At 37.5% G+C, this 22,969-nt stretch overlaps 1 protein-coding gene across 1 annotated transcript in view; it reads right to left on the bottom strand.

The window, feature by feature from the left end:
* Positions 1 to 22,969, bottom strand: part of PROS1 (protein S) — a 97,389-nt gene that overhangs the window by 21,964 nt on the left and 52,456 nt on the right. Inside the window, exons 5-9 of the mRNA XM_043997012.1 lie at positions 19,549 to 19,671; positions 19,290 to 19,421; positions 14,452 to 14,577; positions 11,744 to 11,865; positions 7,372 to 7,490 (exon numbers count right to left, since the gene is read on the bottom strand). Coding sequence (XP_043852947.1) covers positions 7,372 to 7,490; positions 11,744 to 11,865; positions 14,452 to 14,577; positions 19,290 to 19,421; positions 19,549 to 19,671 — 622 coding nt within the window. The remainder of the gene's footprint in view (positions 1 to 7,371; positions 7,491 to 11,743; positions 11,866 to 14,451; positions 14,578 to 19,289; positions 19,422 to 19,548; positions 19,672 to 22,969) is intronic.

A 22,969-nucleotide genomic window follows, 5' to 3' on the forward strand; every position in this document is an offset into this window, starting at 1 on the left:
GAAAGAGAGACAGACAGACAGACAAAGAGAGAAAAACAGAGAGAGACAGAGGCAGAGAGACAGAGACACAGACAGATACAGACAAAGACAGATATAACAGAAAGAAACCTAGATAGAGAGGCAGAGAGAGAGGCAGAGACAGACAAATAGAGGGAGAGAGAGATAGAAAAGGACAGAGACAAACAGAGACAGATACAAAATAGAGAAGAGAGAGGCAAAGACAGATTTTTGGTTAGACGTTTCACAAACTGATAAAAATGTCCAAATTTACACACACACACACACACACACACACACACACACACACACATATACACACACGCTCGCACATACACACCACCACTACCAGCAGCAGTGTTGTTGGGCATTTCAGATTCAACATGTCTAAAACAGAACTTATTCATTTCCCCGCCAAGCCCTCTCTACTTCTGAATTTCCTCATTCCTGTCAAGGATACCACCATTCTCCTAGTAACCCAGGCTCAAAAACTATGTATCATTCTCTGCTCCTTATTCTCAGTCACCACTCATAGCCAATCTGTTGCCAATATTTTCATTTCTGCCTTCACAATATCTCATGTACATGTCCCCTTCTCTCAAATCACATAGCTATTACTCAAGTTTAGACTTTCATTCTCTCTCACCTAGACTATTACAATAGTCTTCCAAATGCCATAAATCTCTCATCACTCCAATTCATGCTCCACTTAGCAGCCAAGGGGATTTTCCTAAAGTATAGGTATGACCATGTCCTTCCCCTACTCAAAGCACTCCCTCTTATCTTCAGGATCAAAGAGAAATTCTTTTTTTTTTTTTGATGTTTCATAACTGAGCCCTTCCTAAGTTTTCCAGTCTTCTTCCTCTCCTTGATCCAGTGACAGTGGCTGACTTGCATATCACTTACTCCTATCTCTGTGCCTATGCACAGACTATCTCTCATGTCTAAAATCTCTATTTTCCCCTGGTTTCCCTGGCTTCACAATTTAGCTCTAACCAACCTTCTGTAAGATGCCTTCCCTTCTCATATTACCTTTGTATATCCTGTATATGTATGTAACCAGATGATGAAATAACTAGCATTTACATATAGGACCTCCTATTTGTCAGCACTGTCTTCAGTGCTTTACATATCTTGTTGATCCTTACAACACCCTTGAGAGGTAGGTGTTGAGGAAATTGAGGCAAAGAAAGGTTATATTACTTGCCCAGAGTCACACAGCTGATAAGTATCTGAAGTGTAACTTGAACTTATGTCTTTCTTTTTTTTTTTTTCTTTTTTTGGTGGGGCAATGAGGGTTAAGTGACTTGCCCAGAGTCGCAAAGCTAGTAAGTGTCAAATGTCTGAGGCTGGATTTGAACTCAGGTCCTCCTGAATCCAAGGCCAGTGCTTTGTCCACTGTGCCACCTAGCTGCCCCAAACTCATGTCTTTCTGATACCAGGCCTAGCATTATAACCACTGTACCACCCAGCTGCTTACAACAATAAGCATGTATTAAACACCTTTGATGTGCTAAGCATTTTACAAATATAATCTCTTAATTCTCAGAAAATCCTGAAAGGTAGGTGCTATTATTATCCTCATTTTCCATTTGAGGAAACTGAGGTAGACTGAGGTTAATTGACTTACCCAGGGTCACACAAATTGCTAGGAAGGATCTGAGGTCACATTTGAACTCAGACCTTCTTTGACTACCGGTTAGTGCTCTAATATCTAGATATTTACATATTGTCTCACCCATTATATACTCCTTGAGAGTGTTCTGTGGTTTTAATTTTGCCTTTGTTCGTTTCCATAACACTTAACAGTGTCTAGCCCATAGTGAATACTTAATAGATATTGGCTGACTTGATGTGACATGAAGGGCTCAGGCACTGTTGGAACCATTCATATAAGTGGTGCTAAGTTCTGAGGCAAGGAAGCTTCCAAACTCATTTCCAAAGAGGCACTGAGGCTCAAGTTCCACTTTTTCTGGTGACCAAGTGTGACGATTGGAATGATGCCACCTGCTGGATACTTACTGTGGGAAGGCTCCGCCATGAGGAGAAGGCACCTGAGGGCATGCCATGTGGCTTTTCTTTGGCGTCAGGAAGTGACGTTTGTTTTTGGGAGGAAGAAGGGGCAAGGCTGGCTCTCTCGCTCTCTTTCCTCAGGACTCTGGTGGAAAGTGGAGCTAGAAATGCACTTTCCCTTTAATAGATGAATCTAGTCCTTTCTCTTTCTCTTCACCAAATTCTTATTCTCCTTAATAAATGCTTAAAAGTCTAACTCTTGCTAAAGCTTATAATTCATTGCCAACCACTCATTAGATATTTTAGACAGACTAGCTAGAATTTTAGCCCCTTACAGATAGATGGCTGACCATGAAGAGAAAAGCTGAACCTACAATCTTCTGATCTTCCAGTTGGGTAAAAAATTTCCCCTACCCTGTCCCTTTAAATCTGAAGTATTGCTAAGTACTGGCTGTTTTCTATTTAAATTTTCAAATGGGTTTTTTCAATTCCCTAAGTAGGCTATTTCTGATTTTAGTCTGTTTAACCAGACAAATGGGGGATAAGATCATGTTAATGCTTTGTTTTTGTGGATTTCCTATTTTTATTTTTGTTAGAAGAGCGAGCAAGGTGCTCACACGAGGGAATATAAATATCCCCCCTATCCCAAACATGCCTTTTCAGACAAACCTCTGACTCCTGCAGCTTTTCCAAATTCTAACAGTAATTGTTGCTCTAATTTTTCATGCCTGGAGGCAACAACCCAGCCTCAAAAAGCCTTTAATCCCCTAGAAGCAAAGGAAGGGGAAACCAGGCCTGAGTTCCAAACCCAAGCCTGATTAAAATTGCCCTAGTCCCTTCCTTCCTCTCGGAACCCCACCTCCTCCCCCTCCTCCCTCCTCTGTCACCAAGCCCCTTAATCCTCTTGCCCGGGAAGTCCAGAGATCTAAGCATAAGCAGCTTTCTCCACCTGCATTTGCAGCTTCTACTCAGTTACCAGAGCAGTCAGGCTCAGCCCTTCCTCAGCCTGGCTGTGATTCTGACTTGACCTGCTGTGGTTTTCTGAAACCAACCTTGGAAAACCCTTTAAATCCCAGATATGCTCATTTTGTTACTAATTTTGTTAACCTGCTTTTGTCTTTAATTAGTAACCTTATAAAGCATTTGTATTATGAAAGGACCAACAGACAATATAAAGGGGTAAAAAAACAAGAGACACTAAAGCTGAATACGGATGTACAAGACAAGCCTCATCATCATAGTTCAAGACTCCACTTCTTTTGCCATGGAAAGGTACATATTTTACAGAAATGTGGAAGTAAACAGCAAGGTATTGGGGATTTTACATATAGGGAATCAAAAGTGTTCTAAAATCACTCAGAGAAATAATGTCAGTTCAGAGGTTACATAGGATTTCTATGCTATTACATCTACATTTTGAAATGAACAGTATGAGTTTATTTTCATAGAGATTTTCATGCTTTTGAAATTGTGTTTTATACTTAGTTTTTTTTTTTTTAAAAAAGGAATATTTGGAGGCAGTGGATAGAGTACCGGTCCTGGAGTCAGGAGGACGCAAGTTCAAATCTGGCCTCAGACACTTGAACACTTACTAGCTATGTGACCCTAGGCAAGTCACTTAACCCCAATTGCCTCACTAAAAAAAAAAAAAAAGGAATATTTGTAAAAGCTCTTTATAGTCATGTGATCAAGTTTATATTTATAATACTCTTATTAATGTTAAGTTCATATTCATTTAATAATGTTTAATATTATCAGTCATTAACATTCATTTGATTTCTCTAGTTTGAATTTCATTATCTTTTATTCTTCCATGTGTATTTTCTTCTATTCATTCATCTATCTAATTTTAAAACAATGCAAGATGGTTTTGATTTCATAATAAAATGTTAATTCTGGGAGTATTGTGCTCCCATATTCTGAGTTGTTTGTTTTTGTTATTTTTTTCTCTCAACTGATTATTTGATTGAACTCTATAAAGCATTTCCCTGTCAAATTGGTTGCCATGGCAAGTGTAAATTGATTCTAGAAGTATTATTTTTGATAAGCATATTTTTAAAAAAGAGGGGAATATTTGTAAAGGTTTTCTTTTTTCAAAAATGTTTTCTTTAAGATTGTGTTGTGTTTTAACTTGTATTTAAATGTTCTGATTTTTTACAAAAGTAATTGTATACTTAGTAAAAAAAGGCATTATTTGAAATTGTTGAACAATTGTATGTTATGTTCTGAGTCAAGGTAAATTCACATTTTTTGCGATCATTATTACCCTCAATTTTTAAATCCATATGAGACTTGGATTATGGGAACTTATCATTTAAGACATTAATTGCCTTCATTCTGAGTTATCAGATGCCAGTTGGTCAAGATGCCATCCGATCAAAAGAGGAATACATGCAAGAGCAGACATTGAACTGTCACATGAGGGGAGACATGCATGAAGTCAAGGTATGGCCGAGGGAATGGCTTTTGACAAATGTTGAGGTTGGTTTCTCTTGGTTTAATTTTTTCCCCACAATATTGGACAGATGGCTGGAAGTTTTCATCCCACCTATCTCATTCTAAACCTGGCTTCTATGCCCCCTCCTATATGTCTGATGCCATGGACATCTCAATCCCATGCATCTGATTAAGTCTGACTCAGTTTCCTTCCAATATATTTGGTGGCATGGACATATATCCCATCTACCTATTTTAAGCCTGGCATACTACATGAGCAGTATGTATTGCTCAAGTGTGGGAATGCTCATATCCCATCATTTCTCTGTTCTTTTATGGTAACCCCCATAATTATCTCAGGTGTCATGATAAATACAGTGTTGGATTTGGCCTTGACCACTGTTACCAATTATATTATATTCTTTAATTTCTCATAATGGCATGAGGATAATTAGGCAGATGATGCAAAAAGTGACGAAACAAAGATAAAAATTATTTTTAAAAAATTAATATCAAAGCAATTGTCTTCTCAATTTACCCTCCACAAGGAGGGACTATAGTGATATTAAGTTTTAGAGAATGTTTCAATTTTTGTTTTATTATATGTTTCATGTGTAACAACTAAGATTCTGAATTCCCTTAGACATGTTTTTAAGAACTTTCATTGTTTGATTTGATTATTAACAAAACTATTTTAAAGTTGTGTTAAGCTCAATATTATAGGAAATTTTCCTGTCTGATTACCAGCATCCACACATCAAGCCCTGAAAAGACTTCCATTCCATGACTACAGAGGACATCCCAAGAATCATCTGAGAAAAGACTTTCAAAGACTTTAAATGAACAGTTTGGTTTTGTTGTTTTTCTTTTTTCCTTCTGTTATTATATACACCATTTGTAACATGTATTCTCTGCTGAGGCCCTCCCTCTTCAGGCCAGTGTCAAAGCGCCAGTTCATGAGGGACTGCCCCTCTGGACAAACCTTCCCTTTCTCCCTTTTTTATGTTGTTATTAACATATTGTTTGTTAGGATAGACTATTGTATTCTGTTATTTTTGACTGTTTCATCAAGGAAACACCCTGTGTTTCTTGAAGAAACAAAGGGGGAACTATGATGATTGGAATGATGCCACCTGCTGGAGACTTACTGTGGGAAGGCTCCGCCATGAGGAGAAGGCACCTGAGGGCAAGCCATGTGGCTTTTCTTTGGCGTCATGAAGTGATGTTTGCTTGTGGGAGGAAGAAGGGGGGAGGCTGGCTCTCTCTCTGTCTCTTTCGTCAGGATTTATTGGTGACATGGGGTGTTTCCTTGATGAAACAGAAGGTAGGAGAAGGTGCTGGTACAGGAGCTTTAGGGGGCATAACCCCCCAGTTCCCTGGGTGTTTAGTACTGGAGAGCTGATGTGGTGGTCCTTTATTAGATGATAAGATGATATTGTTACATGTAGTTTACATCCTAGCAGGAGGTTCTAGGGCAACAGGTTGCAAGACCAAGAAGTCTCCAAATCCCATCTAGGAGAGTAATGGCAACTCTCCTCCCTAGCTCGGGCCACCAAATATTGCCTCAAGCAATGAGATTTTTATAACTTTGAAAGCATTGAGACAACTGATCTAGAATTATGACTTAGAAACAAGAGCAACCATTTTCTGAAAATACCAATCAACACTGCAAGAACTGACAGAGAATTGAAATAATTGATGTAAATAATCTGGCATTTCTCTTCAAAATATCACTGTTTTAGGTTCTTTTACCTGGGAAATCGTAGGAAGGAAAGAAATAAGCATTTATTAATCACTTACTGCATGCCATTCACTGTGCTAAATGCCCTGATACCTAAACAACCCTGGGAGTTAGGTGCTATTGTTATCCCCATTTTACAGATGAGGAAACTGAGGTAAACAGAGGTCTGGTGACTTGTCCAGGTTAAATAACTTGTCCAGAGGTTAAGTGACTTGTCCAGGTTAAATAACTTGTTCAGGTCTGTAAGTGTCTGAAACTGGATTTGAACTCAGATCTTGGTACAGCACTCTATTCTCTATGCCACATGGCTGTTATTTCTGAACACTACTCTCCCAGTAGGACTACCTTAAAGATAATTCACATTCCCTTACTAACAGGATATGATGAAAAATGACACTTCAGAGCCTCTATGCAAACTACTTTTAAAAATTTCCCAGGTAAATATATATTCAAGCAGTCTAGAACCACTAGAAAAGAAAGGGAAGCAGACAGTATAAGAAGCTAAAGTAGATATGGAGAAGGTCAGGTCAAAGTTATCTTAAAAGTCATAACTAGGGGGACTGCTAAGTGGCTCAGTGGATAAAGCACCAGCCCTGGATTCAGGAGGACTTGAGTTCAAATTCAACTTCAGATACTTACTAGCCTTGTGACCCTGGGGAAGTCAGTTAACCCTAATTGCTCCTCAAAAAACCAAATCAAACCAAACAAACAAACAAAAAAAACAACAACAACAACAAACAAACAAAAACAACAAAATGTCATAACTAGGGACATCTAGGTGGCCTAGTGAATACTGACAAAAAGAAAGGTAGTCATCATAGGGTACGCAGTTAAAAAAATCAATCAATTGGGGCAGTTAGGTGGCACAGTAGATAAAGCACTGGCCCTGGATTCAGGAGGACTTGAGTTCAAATCTGGCCTCAGACAATTGACACTTACTAGCTGTGTGACCCTGGGCAAGTCACTTAATCCTCATTGCCCTGCCCCCCCCCAAAAGTCATAACTAGTTTCTGGATTTTTTAATTATATAAATGTATCACAGAATTGATTTAATACTCCCTTCTACAAGACTTTTTTCTAATTGATTTGGTAATCATCAAACCAATGTTTCTCAATCCAACATTTCCCTTCTTTCTCCTTTGTTCTCTAACCTTTAGAAATGAATAACTGACACAGCAGCTCACCTGGTGATTTCTGGCAAACGAAACCTCAAGTACAAAACAGGGATCCCTACAAACTGCTCTGCCAGATAGAGTAATTCATAATTTTTTTCAAGGTTCAGAGGAAGACACACTGGAACAAGCTGGAAAAACAGAAAGGAAAAAAGCATATGTTAGAATATGTTGCACAACTTTGTTCTGGTCCATAGTGGAGTTTTTTGTTCTGTTTTGTTTTGGGTTTTGGCAAGTAAACCCTGTATGATATACTTAAATAAGCTGAAGTTCCCCTTGGGAGTCATAAAGTAGTAGTATTCATACCCATGTATGTCTCATCATCCATTGTTTTCCTACATACCATACTTTTGTAATTAAAGTATTTCTCAATAGTTGAGACGTCTAATTTGGCCAGATATATTAGTTTTTCATTTCTCAATTCTGAATACAACCTACCTCCAGCATTTCTTCCCTGACTCTTGCTACTGCCTTAACTCCAGGAAATATCTACTACTTTATATTATCTCAAGATAATTTTTTATTTAAAGCACACTTTTGATCTGTATATCTCAAAGAGTTTTAAAAGTCATTCACAGCACATCATTTCAGCAAAGTTGTTAACAATGCCAAAGTATTTTAAGAAGTAGAGAACATAAGGGGGTCAAAGGTCACACAGTGAGCAAAGCATTAAGACTAACTACTCATGAATAGATCCTGCAGTGAATGTGTTGTTTCATAATATCTCTCAAATCACAGAGGAGGCTCATCTCTGAAACTTATTTTGAACTTGATTGCCCTTATCTTCCTGCATCACAAGAGAGTAGAGAGGGATCTTTACAGTGTGGTACCATGTGGTTGAAAGAATAGTTTATTTGGTGGAATAAAGGGAGTTGAGACTTTTTTTTTCCTAGTAATATTTAACAAATGGTATTAGATTTGCAGAAGTGGACACAGTATTTGGTTTTAGGATTCCAACCAAATACATTAGAGTTTTCTTTTATGAAATTCTCAGTATCAGTAGGAGACGTTACATTACTATTTGATATGTTGCTCTACTTGGGTCTAGGTACAAGGATGAGTTAAAGAGTTTAAAAAGAAACTCCCTTCCCATTTAGAACTATTCTAAGATAGCCACTATGTTGGCAGCCCGTAACAAAGCCAAATAGTAAGAAAAGATTGAAGAACAAAATAGACACAGAGCTTCTCCGGTACTTTCTCTAAATATCATATGTTTGACTATATGGAAAATAAATAACCAGATTAAACTGCTGAAAGGATTCCAATCATATTTTTGAATGCAAGATCTAAAATTCCAATAAAATAAAATTAGATAGAGTATGTAGAGAACTTTACAAACCTCATAGCATTATTTGATTGCTAGCTCACTGTTATAATTCAAAATGTGTAGGAACATGCCAGTTATAAAACGCATAGCCTGTATTATCTTCCTGAACCAATCAAGTGATATAATAATCAAAAACCCATTTATGAGGATATATGCAGGTTTTTTATTAGTAAAAAAAATAGGGCCAATTATTTCATCTATGTAGGGGATTCCTTGTATATAAACTTTTTTTCACTGATATAGTTCTACAACTTATCTGCAACTTTACAGTCTTAGAACTTTGCTTGGAAGACTTAAGGAGGTTAAATGACTGCTGATTGTCACACAGCTAGTTAGTATGTAAGAGATCAGGACTTAAAGCCAGTTATAAAATAGAGTCCCAGCCCTGGAGACAGGGATTCATGAGTCCAAGCCCCAAATCAGGCAATTAACAGCTGTGTGACCTGGGTTACCTCACCTCTGTTTACCTCAGTTTCTTCATCTGTAAAATGGGGTAATACAACGTTGTTGTGAGGATAAAATGAGGCAATAAATGTAAACTGTTTAGCTTAGTGCCTGGCACACAATAAGCGATATATAAATGTCAGCTGTCATCAACCTCATCCTCATTTTTCACGGCTGGCCCTCTAGCCACTATCCTATGCTACCTCTCTAAGTAAAACTATTTGGGGTTTGGGGGGACCATACCTGGGACAAGCTAGGCGTCACAGTGCGATAAAATATTCAGCCTGGAGTCAGGAAGGCCTAAGTTCAAATCCCACTTCAGATGACTAGCAACAGCTTATGTGACCCAGATCCCTTAACCTCTGCCTCAGTTTCCTCATCTGTAAAATGGGGATAATAATAAGTGGAGCCACCTACTCCCAGGGTTGTGAGGATTAAATAAGTTGGTCCTGTAAAATGTTTAGCACAGTGTGGCTGTATAAATGGTAGGTGCTAAATAAATGCGAGCTATTATTATTTAATAAGGTTATAGAACTCCCACTGAGGAAACTCCCTGTACTACTCTGGATCTTCAACTCATAGTCTTAGAGAGTTACCTAGGTACTCTCCGGTTAAGTGACTTGCCCAGGGGCACAGACCATAGTATAATGAACTTTAGAACAGGAAAAGGCCTTAGAGGTCATCTAGTCCAAACCCCAGATCAGGCAACAGAGGACCAGGGAGTGACTAGCCAACAATTATACAGGTAATGTCATAGCCTTCATTAAAATCCAGGTCCTCAGATTACAAATTCAACACTCTTTCCACTGTTTCCCACAGGAATTGAACTCATATCTTCCTGTTTCTCAAGCTAGTTGCCTACTCATTATGCCACATTTTCTGAAGGCAATATATAGGCACAAAATTGCTAATATATTAAATATGCAATTATCTGGGTGCTAATTTTTAGAATTATAAGCTTTGTCTTCTACATAAAAAATTTCTATTTAATATATTGCAAAATTCCACCTTTACTTGAGTGTGAGGAAAACAGATTTTATTTTAACTAAGCTATGTGTTAATCTACAGATCTTACAATAATGTCTCTAAAAACATGCTATTATTTTCTTTAGTAAAGGGAAAATTGGTATCTACACCCAATCTATCACAAAAGGAGAATCATTTAAACCGTAAGCCTCCTGAATTTCAAGTCTCACTAACTAAAAACAAGTACAGATCATTACAATAGCCTTCTTTCACCTTGATACACCAAAGTCTCAGTAAACTACCAAAGACTGTTTCCACTTGAAGTTGAACATTTTTCAAGGATCCACCAGCCTGTGGAATGAGTGTATCTGTTTAAATTCAGACAAAGGATACCAGTCACTGGAAAATGCTTTTGCAGAAGTCTCTTCATGGATGCTTGTTTCTCTCACAAGAAATAGGAACTTTAAATTTTTCTGGTTCCTGGAGTGATTTTCCTACAATGTTTTTTGTTTGTTTTTAACTGGGCAATGAGGGTTAGGTGACTTGCCTAGGGTCACGCAGCTAGTAAGTGTCAAGTATCTGAGGTCAGATTTGAACTCAGGTTCTCCTGAATCCAGGGTCGGTGCTTTATCCACTGTACCACCTAGCTGTCCCTCCTGTAGTGATTTTGCTTGACTCTAGCTCCTTGATCAGTGACCTACTGATTCTCTACTACTGAGTATGGGAACTGTAGTCTGTACTACCCTTGGAGAAGCTCTTATGTTGCAGGGCCTTAGGGTCAACCCTCATGATGTAGAGTCTAATAGGCCATGATTGAAAGTCAGTTTTAGTGTTGTACAGCAGCTGAAATGGGCATATTACCATTTTTCCGATGTCTTTGTTGTCCAGGAAGGAAAGAAACATTTGTTAAGCACCTATTATATGCTAGGAACTGTGTTAAGCACTTTACCAGTATTATCTCTTTTGATCCTTGCAACAACCCTGGGAGGTAGGTGTTATTATTATCCCCATTATTATCCCTGCATGGGCAGCTAGGTGGCACAGTGGATACAGCACTTGCCTTGAAGTTGGGAGGACCTCGGTTCAAATTTCACCTCAGACACTAGCTGTGCGACCCTGGGAAAGTCACTTAACCCCACTTGCCCTAAACATCCAGGGACCATCTACAGTCATCCTGATATATATCTTGCCACTGGACCCAGATGGCTCTGGAGGAGAAAGTGAGGTTGGTGACCTTGCATGGCAATCTCTCACTTAAATCCAATTCACTGCAAGTCATGACTTCACCCTAATGTCTTGGTCCTCTTTGAGAAGAAAGGACAAACAATGGAAGAAACCAAGACAGACAAAGGTTAAGTGACTTGCCCAGGGTCACACAGGTGGTAAATGTCTGAGGTCAAATTTGAACTTACATCTTACTGACTCCAGCACCATCACTCTATCACTCTATCTATTATTCTTTCTATCTATCTATCTATCTATCTATCTATCTATCTATCTATCTATCTATCTATCTATCTATCTATATATATATATCCATCCATCCATCTATACCACCTAGTACAGGAAGAATTTCTAGGAAGAAGTTTGGCTACTATAGAAAAAGGACAATAGAGGTGGATGGATTTAGCATTGGGTGATTGTTACCTCACAATTCTTCTGATCTTGAGTAAGCCTGAATCCTTTCTTCCCATCACAATAGCACGAATATCCTCCAGGGTGATTGACACAAAGTTGAGCACATATGTTTTCTGCACATTCATCCACATCTGGGGTAAAACAGAACACATACTTGAGAACTCAATGTTCAGTTAGAGTTTTAGTATTAGAAATAACTGACAATATTTCTCCAATGAAACAAATGCCTCTGTCAGGTCCTGGTTGTAGGGGTAGAAGATAACAAAAGTTTTAAACGTTTGGCTCTGGAAATTAGAATGATTCATAACAATATATTTCCCTCATTTATTAATCTCAAACAAAGATTTAGGGCCCAAGTGAGTACATGTAATGACCGCTCCATAATTCTTACACTTATTATCTCACTTTTCCATGGGGAAATTGAGGTAGGGAAAACAGAATAGATGAAGCCAAAATGTGTAGGGATGTTAGGTGTACTAATTCTACTGAGGTGTCTCCCAGTTCTGTGTTAGGAGCACACAAAAATAGTACTTATTAAAACTAAATGTTGGGGCAGCTAGGTGGTGCAGTGGATAGAGTACCGGCCCTGGAGTCAGGAGTACCTGAGTTCAAATTCGGCCTCAGACACTTATCACTTACTAGCTGTGTGACCCTGGGTAAGTCACTTAACCCCAATTGCCTCACTAAAACAAAAAACAAAAAAACCCCTAAATGTTAATAATAATATGAGAAACCATTTTATGGGAATATTCATTGATAGTTAAGATACATTTAAAAACAAAGCTATGTTGGGTCATATTGTGTCTTCAAAATTTTTAAATGAACATGAGATTTTAAATATAACATTAATTGCAAAAACATAGAATTTAAGATAAAGTACTTCTCTCCTTCCCTTTCCCATCCCCAAACTCTTTTCTTTCTCCCCTCTCCTCCAGGGCTGCATAGACTCAATACTAATATTTTGTATTCATACTATAAGCATTATAGGCTAATTGATCTCTGGAGCACAAAAGCACTGTCTGCTGCCAATAATACTGAGGAAGACACCTGCATCCCTCCCCTGTGAGACTGCCTATAAGCAATCTATAAAAGCAAAAGAACCTAGACTTCTTAATCAATCTTTACAACTAGCTCTCGTTCTTTAGAGAAGGTTTTTTGAAAAGTCAGGTAAGGCTTTAGAGCAAAGCACTGCACCTTTGGGGAGCCTGGTTATGTAGATATCTTACCTGAGTGTTCTTATTCTCTTGTACATATGGATCTCCCAGGAGAATCTCATTAAATTAATTATACTATGAGTTGTTGAAGGTTTAAAGATACATCCTATACCAAAGGGTACAGACTGTGTTATGCTTTCATAAGATTAATGACTAACACAACCTAGGTCATGCCTTCAGAGTCAGTCCTCCTTTATTTTCCCAGGCTTATCTGCTGCCAAGAGCCAAAGTAGCATGATAACCAGATGTTTCAGGACACTAACACACAAAATTTTAATCTAAAAAACACCTTGTTTACCTAAACCTCCACAGACACTTTCAAAATATCTATAAGATTCATGATAGTATTAATATAGTGACTTTCTCAATGTTACTGGTGGGAAATGGGGCTCAGGTAACCAGTGCCACCTGGTTCCTTTTCTATTGCTTCCAAGTGGATTTCCATGGCAACTAGGGGGAATTATAAGGACTGAAAGAAATTCCTTCTCTGCAGTTCAACCCACTGTTTATGCAGTTTTGCTAAAAAGAGTCCCCAGATGATTTGAAAGTGATCCATACTTGTAAATCAGAGATACAATAATAAGAACTTCACACCAGAACTAAAATAAGAGTTTAAATTGGGGGACAATGAGCAGTAACTGGTGAAAAGGAATTCAAAAGACAGACTCAAACATATCAAAGGGCTTCCCTGCTTAGCTGGCTGGGTACAGATGACTAGTGTTTGCATCACTAATGAGCTAAAAATTGACTCTGGACTATCTAGCTAAAGAGCCAGCAGACCCTTCCCACTGTGGGGAAGAAGTCATAAAACCACTGAAGATAATCTGGTGCCAGCAGAGAATAATGAGCTGGAGATACCCAGTAGGAGCACTGAAATGACATCTCCAGCTCTGCTGCACTGGAGTTGTGAGTTGCCCCAGCCATACATGTACCTTGTCCATAAGGATTCCCTCTATGTATGTAATTTCATGTTTTCTGGGCATTCATATTCCCTACGTGAGTCCTCTTCCTAACCAGTGGTACAGCAGACTGTGGAAGAGTGTATTTTTGTGTCTACGGGTATCCCTTATTTATTTTGACATGAGGTTTATTAAATGTTTATTTGGTTTGAACTAGTGTGTCCTCTTCTTGACCTGGTAAAGTTAAAGACACTGATAGGGACTCATTTACCATGATTTTGTGTGGATACTGATCCACAAGATGCCTTGGACCTGGAGTAGCTTTTTGGATAACTTATGTGTTAGAGAAACCTGGGATACCACATTACTATAGGTTGAATATTACATAGGACTATCCCAATCATTTTGCTGTTCTGTGCTGCAATATTCTACATCTATTGCTTGAAATAGGGCATGTTCTTTTATTATAAAAAAAAATTTTGTTCTAATGACATTCATAACAGGATTTAGTGTAACCTCATTTTCAGGGAAAGATGATTTGCTTAGTAATATACATGAAATCATTAGAAAAAACTCTGAATATAACCCACCCCTATAACTTTACCTTCACAATTCATTGACATGGGGTTATATCTGTAGCCTTCGGGACATTCACATTCAAAGTCCCCTGGGGTGTTTTTGCACAAGGCTGTCCCACAGACTTTTGATGACAAAGCACATTCATTCATATCTGTAAAAGATAACAAAATCTACATATTACAAACAAAACTTCATACTAGATGATGCCAGTGAGCTAAATAAATCAATGTGCATTTATGATCTGCCTTTCCCAGTTCTACTGTGAATTTAAGGAATAGAAAAACAATACTCTGGACCAAAGGTAGTATTAAACTTTCAATCATATTTAACACCATTAAAAATCACCTATTTAGGATGACTGTCCTCTTCTTCCTAGAGTCAGCACAGACATAGACAAAGGTTTGAAATTACTTACTGCCCTTACATAATTAAGGAAAAGGAAAAAAAGCGTGCTTTTCCCTGGGTCCCTTTTCTAATAGGTGAATTGGTCTGAAGGGAGAAAACCAACCAGGTTCCAGATAATGTTTGCTTTCTAAACATAGATTTTCAATTGGAAATTTGTCAATAATACAAAACAATAAAGAAAATGAATCATATAGTCCATCTGTTTGACATGGATCAACACTTTGTTCCTTTGTTTCAGTTAGCCCATGTTCATTGCTCTGTGGAGTTAGGATATGCATGGATAAAATAAATTTCTGACGAGATTAAGGATATGGCTTTATGTTGCAGCAACTTGTAATTTATTCAATGCCAATTATCATTTAAACTGGTTCTAGAAGCTTTTGGATTATTTGTATGACATGATAGGTAAGGTATGAAATGAAGTATCTATGACAGCTAATTACTGGATAATGAGATATGAGGAAAAATAGACAGATGCCTGAGAAATAAGAAGGGAGAGAGAAAGGAGGGAGTGATTTTTTCTCGTCTGTACCATATGAGGAAAAAAATATATAAACCATCATGGGAAAAAAAGATTAGACTTTCTCTTCTGAAAAAGGTATAGTGTTTAATTTTGACCAGATCACAGAGAATAAATGATATAGTTAAAAGTCCAGACCATTCCTTTTTCTCAAGTATTATGAATAAACACTAGAAATAAGATTCCCCAAGTAACAAAATGAATCAAATTTATTATTTTCTGGATTAATTCTAAAGATTATAAAAATATAAAATGAATCTGACTAGGTTAGGCTAATAACACATTTAGCATGGTAATCAATTTCTAATGGTGGTCCCAAAGGATATTTAATGAAAATTAAAAGGAATTTTTAAAACAGCAAAGTACTAATGTTAGCCACCTTTATATCTTTATGTAGTTATACATACATACATATATTCATATATGTGTGTGTATCCAAGCATGATTTTTGTCATTATCCACATTAACTCCAAACAGTGGTATGAATGATCCAAAACAGAAAATTACTCAAAAATACATTCTATTTGACTTTGGAAAGTAGTCAGAAACATCACCTAACACACTTGCCTATGAGTATACTCATATATGTGTATTTCCCTATTCCCATCCTCAACTTCATTCTGTTTTGGCTCTACCAGTTTGGGACCATGAAAGAGAAGAGGTTACAAATAATCCACTACAATGGATAATCTATTTATAGATAATCCAAAACTGATCCTAAAACCATTATCCAACAATCAGTGAGTCAGTCAACAAGCGGATATCAGGAACATATTAAGCACACGTGAGACATGAGGCCAGGTAGCCTCCATTTGAGATATTATTATTCATCACCCCTCAATGACCCACTGGGGAAATTTCCATTTTCCTTCTCAAAGAGCAGGCTTCAGGCTCCATTGAGTTCATTGGGATGAAATAAAGAGTTCCATCCCTTGCCATTGTGCTGCCTGTCCTTTAGTGAGGACAAAGAAATCTCTAAATGTCTCTAGCTGTGGGGTTGCTCCACCTCTCAAGAGATAGGCATCCTTCAGATTCCTCTTGCTGTGATTGTGGTCCATTTTCCAGCCACTTCCTAGCTATAGCCATGTCTTGCCTACATTCTAGCCTCTAGCTCCAGTGGAAACTCAAGTTCCCCTGAGCTTCTATTGAGCATTCATCTCTTCTTACCTGGACCCACACCCACTATGGGATTTTCTAGGTATTTCCATGTCATGTCCCTGAGAAGGCATCCATTTCCCCAGTCTCCTCCCTTGCTTCCCATCTCTAGGATTGGGAATAGTAATTGGATGAACACTACTACTCTTGGTAAGCATATGGTAATCAGTCTCCTCGTTCCTCCAATCACCATTCCTTATTAGCTGTCTGAAACATACCTCCTGCCTAACATTCCCCAATATATAGTCTTTCCCTATCACAATATAAACTCTGTGAGGGCTAAGACCATCATGACTGTTTGCAATTGTATGCCCGATACTAGTACATAGGAAGTATTTGCTTAATAAGTGTTTTCTTCATTCATTCATTCACTCATTCACCTTTAGTGGAGAATGATCTCACATCAACCTGCTTCACCTTCCTTCTCACATCCCCATGTTTATAGAACAGGAATGAGGAAGGCCGTGCAAAAGTATTGTGAAGTTTCTGATTTATTTGCTTCTATCTGCTAGCCCTAATCCCAGTAAGGTAAAGTCAGTAATGAGCCACTGGGCTATGGGCTTCTTTTTTTTTTTTTGGAGGGGGCAATGAGGGTTAAGTGACTTGCCCAGAGTCACACAGCTAGTAAGTGTCAAGTGTCTGAGGCTGGATTTGAACTCAGTTCCTCCTGAATCCAGGGCCAGTGCTTTATCCACTGTGCCACCTAGCTGCCCCTAATCTTCATGCTATTAAAAAAAAAGACTTTTAAAAGCCTTGTTTAAAAAGAAATACTAGAACTGTCTATGTATAATAAAGGTTTTCATATAAACCCTTCATTTCTATATCCACTTGATTGGCTAAATCTGAGATGAAAAATTATTAAAACAGAAGTCTAAAATCCAAGTCATTAATTTTAAAAGACTCAATGTATAAAATTGTTTAGTTTAAAATATAACACAGGGTAAAGTTTCAACCATTTGTGTTATTTCCCATTTATTTCCCAGACCTACACTGACACCTAACGTCAGCAAAAATTTCTTATTCCTTCATTTGTCAGACACTCACTTTGGACATTAATCTTGGTAACTTTATTTTAGTCTCTTTGATTACAGGCCATTTGATTCAAAGCTTATCCATATCTTGGCTAAGACCCCATTTTGATGGTTTATATATATTCTCTTAACTGTTCTGTATCCCATCAGTTAACTGTCTGAAGGAAAAGCCCTATGTAAATGCAATTCATATAAGCATGTATTCTGGTCACTAGGGATATTCATACTTAAAGGATACTTTTGCTTAATGATTTATACATATGTGGTTCACCTTGGGGGCTGAAAATGAGTTGATTTTTTACTAAAAATATATTCACCCATTTTCTAATGGGAATGATACTGTAATCTAATAAGTAAATGCCTATCAATATATTTGATTTCCTTATCTAATAATAACTAATAATAACTCATATCGGGGGCAGCTGGGTAGCACAATGGATAAAGTACCAGCCCTGGATTCAGATGCACCTGAGTTCAAATCCGGCCTCAGATACTTGACACTTACTAGCTGTGTGACTCTGGGCAAGTCACTTAACCCTCATTGCCCCGCAAAAAAAACAAACAACAACAACAATAATAATAATAATAATTCATATCTATGTATCCCTTTAAAGTTTCTAAGTGGAATATTTATTATAGCCAATAGAATGAAGCTTGGTTTCAGCAACCATAATGATTCTTACATTTATAGCCTCAAATCAGTCCTTATACAGGCAACTGAAGGGAAATGGCTGGCCACAAAAAGACATTTGTTTAGAAGCGAATATCCAATGCTTTATACCATTTTAAGGCCATTTAAGGCAATGTTTAAAACTAAATTTACTAAGCAATATGCCTCATATTATCTATTCTAAGGAATGGTTATAGTCTAACTATAATGGTATAACATTCTGTGGTTCTATAATCTGAGATGAACTAGAAGAAACTGGAGAAAATTCAGTTAACCTTTTGGTTAATCTGACTAAAAAATTAAAAAATAAAACTTACTATATTTATTCACTAAATCATCTCTTTTGATCATTTTATCAATAAAATAAAGGTAAACTATGTGAACTATTACTAGTTGTTATAGGCAAAGATGAACCCCAGACAATTAATTTAAAGAAAAAAAGAAGAATAAATAAATAAATATGATACATAAAATGGTTAAAGGAACTGGTATTATTTATTTGGCCTGGGGATCAAGTCTTCAAGTATTTACACGAGAACATTACCAAATGATTACAGAATCACAGAATTTTCACATTAAAAGGGGTCTTAGAGGTGACCTAGTCTACCATCCTAATTTCACAGATAAGGAAACAGAGGCCCAGAGAAATTATATAACTGGCCCAAGTCACACAGTGGCAAAGTTGAGAATAGAATGCAAGCTTCTGGCTTCTAACAGGCAATCAACAAGTATTTATTAAGCAAGTACTGTATTGTCAGGCATTGTGCTAGGTGCTAGGGATGCACCCTAGCAAAAATGAAATAGCTCCTGCCCTCAAACAGCTGCTGTCAACTCTCTTGTGAAAGCAGAGCAATGGGAAAATAACTCGGGCTACATCTCAGGCATAAGGAAGACAAAATGTTAAAGGATGGTTATTAAATGAACTGGGTTATTAAGGATGATTATGAATATTTTCTCTAGGTACAAATCTTTATATAATTGAAGATGTGATAATGCCTTTTTCAGGGACATTGTGCATGGACAATGTCAACCCTAATTTGAATTTCACACAGAAAACACCTCTTATTCCTTGTGATCCTTACCTCTACAAACCTTTTTATCAGAAAGCAGTAAGAAGCCACTCTTACAGGAACAGCGGTAGGTTCCAGGTAAATTTGTACAGATTTGACTACAACCTCCATTAATATAAGAGGGATCTTCACATTCATTGATATCTAAAAGAGAGGAGTGAAAATATTTAAAATGTCAATCCAGAATTATGGGGATCCTTTTCCCTGGATCTTTTAAAGCTTTTTTTCAAATGGTTAATTCCTGTCATTTGGGGGTATATAGTAAACATACCTTCTTCACACCTTGTTCCTTGCCATCCTGGTTTGCAAACACAAGTGAATTGGGCTTGGCCATCTATGCAGCGTTCATAGCCAACTTCATTACAGGGCAGAGGATTACACTGGTCTGAGATCGCTAAGAGAAACACACAACTTTTCAAATTAGCAAAAACAATGACACAATCTTCAATAAAAATTATGAAAGTCTATAAAAATAAGGAATTCTCTCTGTATTTTTGGGGAAGTTTTCATAGAAATTTTTTTTCATCATGTGCATTAGACAAATTCTTTATAGCCTGACAGAACTGGAAGAGACCTTGATCCAAACCTCACACTTCTTTTGCAGAATAGACATAATGTATACAACTGTATGCATTTGATATATATAGATACAGATATAGATATATGCATATGAATATATTCACACTACTGAAAAATTATTACATACAATTATTATGTAAAACCTTTTTCTGGGAGGGAGGTTATTTTAAACATTTATTTCCCTTTAAAGAAGGTTTTTTCCCCATTTTTATCATCACCACTCAATTTGTCATTTTTGTTCTTTCTCGTCTTTCAGTCTTAACATAACATACTATCTTTGCTATGATCTACTACATTTGATGGTTAGTATTTTTTGAAACATTGGATGTTTGATTCAGGAGGTAATCTTTCCAACACAATTAAAGTCCAGTTAGTTAGCAGATCCACCAAAGTCTTCTTTCTCCCTGATGAGAGTGGTATGGCTTCCCAACAAAAACCAAAGAGGACTAAAAACACAATTATAGCATGCATTCATGTTTCACACAAACCATATTTGGAGGAGGAAGAGAGTATTTGGAATGATACAGTAGTTTTACCTATTGCTAATTATTGTTTATTTATTAGAAATATAAACTGAGGATAATAAATTGCTAGTTGCTCTTTCTTTCTGGAGCTGGCATTTAAAGCCAAGTACATAGGGATGTCAGGGGAAAAAAGGGTAGTCTTTGTAGCTTTGAATATTTTCTCTGAAATTGAGCATATTCATATTCCATAGAATCAAAAAGCTGTGGGGCAGCTAGGTGGCACAGTGGATAAAGTACCCGCCCTGGATTCAGGAGGACCTAAGTTCAAATCCAGCCTCAGACACTTGACACTTACTAACTCTGTGACCCTGGGCAAGCCACTTAACCCTCATTGCCCTGCAAAAAAAAAAAAACAAAACTCAAAAAGCTCCCTTTCACTTTCCTTCTGTCTTCTGGGTCTTGCCAAATAAAGTTGCTCCTCTTAAAAGTACACCTATTTCAGGGGCAGCTAGGTGGCGCAGTGGATAGAGCACCAGCCCTGGAGTCAGGAGTACCTGAGTTCAAATGTGACCCCAGACACTTAACACTTACTAGCTGTGTGACCCTGGGCAAGTCACTTAACCCCAATTGCCTCACTTAAAAAAACAAAACAAAACAAAAAACTACACCTATTTCTAAAACACTAAGCAAAGGGAGGACAATTGATTTTCCTTCCTTAAGTAATATCAGGGCCCAAATACAGAGAACCAGCACCCATACACAAAGGAATACAACTATAACACAATCAAAAAGTGGTAGTCCAGGCTCTGATGAAGATCTTCAAGGAGGGATAAGGACTAACTCTTGAGGCAAGTCATCTTACTTTTGAACATCTCTAACTGTTCTAACATGTTCTAACATGCTCTAACTGTTAGGAAGTTTTTCCTGACTTCAAGAATAAATTGGTCTTGTGAGAAATACAGTAACAACCTGATACAATGGTGAACTCTTCTCAGTTAGAAAAGTATGTCCATATAAGGAACAGCAAGACAATATTATCTAGTAAACTAGGTCAACTCAAGAAAGAGAAAAGTCAGTTTTTCAGGGTTAGAGATAGGAACCAGTTTGAACTGGCTCTCAATGGTGTCCTAGTAAAAGTAGGCAAAAGTTTGACCCTAGTCACTATTGAGCTTGCTTAATAGACTTATGAATATTAACTTCTCCTCCCATGCCTAAAATCTCCACCTAATTTTTGATCATGGGTCATATGAAGGTGTATGTGGACGAGAGGGGTAACATCAAGGAGAATTTAGTTAAAACTCCTCTTGGAAGATTGTGTAAGTCCCTAAGGGGAGGGACTTACCAAGTCCTAGTTTAGAATAAATACAGGCTGAGCACTCTTAGCACTGGCACTCACTAAATGGTTTTACACTGGGTGCCCATTCTCCTGAGAATGCAATAAAAAGCTTTTGTCATACCAAAGTTGCCTCTGAAAGAACTAATTTTGAGAAGGTGTTCTACACCTGTTTCTCATAGTCTCTTTTCAACCTATATTCATTGTTCCCAGTCCTGTTCTCTGGAGTCAAACAGAACAAGCCTAATCCCTTCTCCATATGACAATCCTTCAAATACCTGCAAATGGTGATCATGTCCTCCTTGAGTCTTTTTTTTTTATTCTACCCCTGCTCCAGGTTAAACATGCCCAGTTCTTTCAAGCAATATCCATTTAATTCTCAGCTAACTTTAGCTAACTCTTCACTTTCCATCAGCAGTTCTACTTGGCTTGTACTCCTTGAAACACCATCCTTTCTTCCCATGGGATACCTCCTTGTGTTCCCTCCCCATTCCCCGCCTTTTCAGCTTCCTTGTGTATTGTCTTCCCCCATTAGACTGTAAGATCTTTTGAGGACAGGAACTGTCTTTTTCTTATTTGTATCCCCAGCACATAGTAGGCATTTAATAAATGTTTACTGAATTGAAATGAATTGAATTGAATCTGATGTGAATTCAAGGACCTTGAACATCCTGTTTACCCTTCTCTGGAAAGTCACTCTCCTTCCTATTTTTGTCCTTCTTAATTATGCCCCCCTGAAGTTAACACAATACTCCAGATGATTGTCTGATCACAATGGGACTATCACTGCCCTCTTGTATAAGTATGTAACACTGATTAGAATTGATGTATGATTTCTTGAAGAATAGCACAAATAAATAGCCTTTATTAATTCACAAATAGTTTGGGGGGTTATTTTCTGATTTAATGAGTGATTGATTTTATGATTAAAAAGTTATTCTATGAAGTAGGACCCCTTGAAATCTACTGTATTCATATAATTTCTCATCTTACGTGGAGCTCAAAGCACAAAGTCTGAAGAGTAAGTCATGCTTCACATGTATATATATATATATATATATATATATATATATATATATATATATATATATATATTTGGCAATGAGGGTTAAATGACTTGCCCAGGGTCACACAGCTAGTAAGTGTCAAGTGTCTGAGGCCAGATTTGAACTCAGGTCCTCCTGAATCCAGGGCCAGTGCTTTATCCACTGCGCCACCTAGCTGCCCCACATGTATAATTGATATCATATTGCATGCCTTCTCAGTGGGTGGGAGAGAGAGAGAATTATGGTATTATAATTAAATCATGCTCTCCT

This window comes from Dromiciops gliroides, chromosome 3 (genome assembly GCF_019393635.1).
Source record: "Dromiciops gliroides isolate mDroGli1 chromosome 3, mDroGli1.pri, whole genome shotgun sequence".
Lineage (NCBI taxonomy): Eukaryota > Metazoa > Chordata > Mammalia > Microbiotheria > Microbiotheriidae > Dromiciops > Dromiciops gliroides.